The 2,736-nt window shown below is 32.3% G+C and overlaps 1 protein-coding gene across 1 annotated transcript in view; it reads right to left on the reverse strand.

Annotated features, from left to right (window-relative positions):
• The window catches only part of LOC149797704 (uncharacterized), a 10,015-nt gene continuing 7,279 nt past the window's right edge, over positions 1-2,736 (reverse strand). The window contains exon 2 of the mRNA XM_089960792.1: positions 1-44. Within this exon, the coding sequence (XP_089816918.1) occupies positions 1-44 (44 nt within the window). The remainder of the gene's footprint in view (positions 45-2,736) is intronic.

Below are 2,736 nucleotides of genomic sequence, written 5' to 3' on the forward strand. Positions count from 1 at the left end.
TTACAATACACCCTTTTTCATACATTTGTCTTTCAACAAATTATCTGAAGAAGAAAAGAAAAAAACTGGGCAAAAGTAAAACTTCAGTGCTCATCTGTACACATCTTTTTCAAGGAAACAATGTTTCCTTCCAGCAGCATGTGAGGAAGAAGCAATGCACTGGTTCTTCTAAAAATAAGACCATTACTTTAAAACTTTCCTTCCATTGATAGTTTATTTGGAAGTTTACATAAATAAAAGACAAGGCGTCCATGTGGACCTTATATCACTTAACAGACATGCAATGGTCGAAAAGGCTAATAATGCTAATGCTAATAATAATGCTAATAATGCTAATGCTAATAATAATGCTAATAATGCTAATGCTAATAATAATGCTAATAATGCTAATGCTAATAATAATGCTAATAATGCTAATGCTAATAATAATGCTAATAATGCTAATAATAATAATAATAATAATAATAACAATAAGACAGGTAACTCGGGTTGAAAGACCGCGAGGTCCGGAAAATGTTTTCGAAAAATAGAGGGAGGTAACTTGGGTTGAAAGACAGAGTATCCTTAATCTTTAATTTTGACCCAAAGTGTTTCATAAAGGGAAGGTATGTTGTAAATTAGTATGTACTACTACGTTGTAAATTTGTACGAATCAGTATGCTGTAAATTTGTACGTATCAGTATGCTGTAAATTTGTATGTTCCACTATGCTGTAAATTTGAATGCGCCAGTATGCTGCTAATTTGTATGTTCCAGTATGCTGTATTTAGTGAATTTGTATGTACCAGTGCGCTGTAAACTTGTATATACCTGTTTGCTGTCAATTTGCATGCAGCAATATGATGTCAATTTGTATGTACCAATATGCTGTAAATGTATATGCACCAGTGGGCTGTAAAATCCATGTACCAATATGCTGTCAATTTCTTTGTACCAGTATGATATAAATTTTTATGTACCAGTATGCTGTCACTTTGTTTGTACTAGCATGCTGTCAATTTGTATGTACCAGTACCCTGCAAATTCGTATGTATCAGTATGCTGTAAATTTTTATGCGCCATTATGCTGTGAATTTGTATGTATCAGTATGCTATAAATTTGTATATACCAGTCTTTTGTATGCTGTGAATTTGCATGTACCAGTGTGCTCTAAATTTGTATATACCAGTCTGTTGTATGCTGTGAATTTGTATGTATCAGTGTGCTATAAATTTGTATATACCAGTCTGTTGTATGCTGTGAATTTGCATGTACCAGTGTGCTGTAAATTGATATGTATCAGCATGATGTATGCTTGAATTTGCATGTACCAGTGCGCTGTGAATTTGTATGTACCTCTATGTCGTCAAGTTGCATGTAGCAGTATGCTGTAAATTTGTATGTACCAGCATGATGTATGCTGTGAATTTGCATGTACCAGTACGCTGTGAATTTGTATGTATCACTATGTTGTCGAGTTGCATGTAGCAGTAAGCTGTAAATTTGCTTCTACCATTGTGCTGAAAATTTGTATGTACTAGTGTACTGTAAATTTGTTTGTACCAGTGTGCTGTAAATCTATATATACCAGTGTGTTATAAATTTGTATGTACCAGTGTGCTGTAAATTTGTATGCACCGGAATGCTGTCAATGTAAATGTACCTGTATGCTGTCAATTTGTAGTTACCAGTATTCTGTCAATTCGTAAATACCAGTATGTTGTCAGTTTGTATACCAGTATGCTGTCAATATGTGTGTACCAGTATGTTGTCAATTTATGAACCAGTATGCTGTAAATTTGTATATACCAGTATGCTGTAAAGTTGTATACCAGATGCTGTCAGTTTATATGTACCAGTATACTATCAATTTGTATATACCAGCATGCAGTAAATTTGTATGTACCAGTTTACTGTCATTTTGTATTAAAATAAGCTGTGAATTTGTATGTATCAGTATGTTGTCAGTTTATGTACCAGTGTGCTGTAAATTTGTATATACCAGTATGCTGTAAATTTTTATACCAGTATGCTGTCAGTTTGTATGTACCATTATGCACTAAAACCATTTTTGATAAATGCAGTATATTGCACATTTACTTTTTAAAATTATCCTGTTCGTTTACATTTTCAATAACATTGACTGTATTGTTTCTGTAAAGTGTTACTATGCAAACTTTTTGTGCTACTGTAGCTTCTTTAATCCCGCCCTATTTATAGTTTTCTTCGGGACATTCTGCGGCTTGTTAATGTATAGCATATCTGACTAAATATAAAATGCATTACGAAAAATATCACGAAAACGATTAATTTTTTCAAATATTTTGAATTTTGAAACAAATCTTCAACTCTTCTATGTCAACACTATTATATTCATTCTACCCGTGGTGCGTGGGTAAAAACAATATATAATGTTAGAGAAAATCACTAGATCGTGCAAATTTCTTACAAGCAATTAAATAACATCAGATAGATTTGTACAAATAAAAATAATATAGCACGGGGTACAGATATAAATCTAAAAAGTACTACCGTATAACTCTTTCTGAAACATTGCGCGTTTAAGTGTTTTTTACTTTTTTGGCAAACATGTGACTCGGGCTAAAAAGTAGATTTCATTCAATTACAAAACAAATTAATTTTCGCTTTTCTGCCATATGTATGGGAATAATACTGTTTTATAACTGTTTATGATTATGTCTCTGAAGTACATATCTCCATATGCCGTTTTCTCAGAGTACATTTAATGTGTTTCT

This window comes from Sinohyriopsis cumingii, chromosome 6 (assembly GCF_028554795.1).
Source record: "Sinohyriopsis cumingii isolate HCF-2022 chromosome 6, ASM2855479v2, whole genome shotgun sequence".
NCBI lineage: Eukaryota > Metazoa > Mollusca > Bivalvia > Unionida > Unionidae > Sinohyriopsis > Sinohyriopsis cumingii.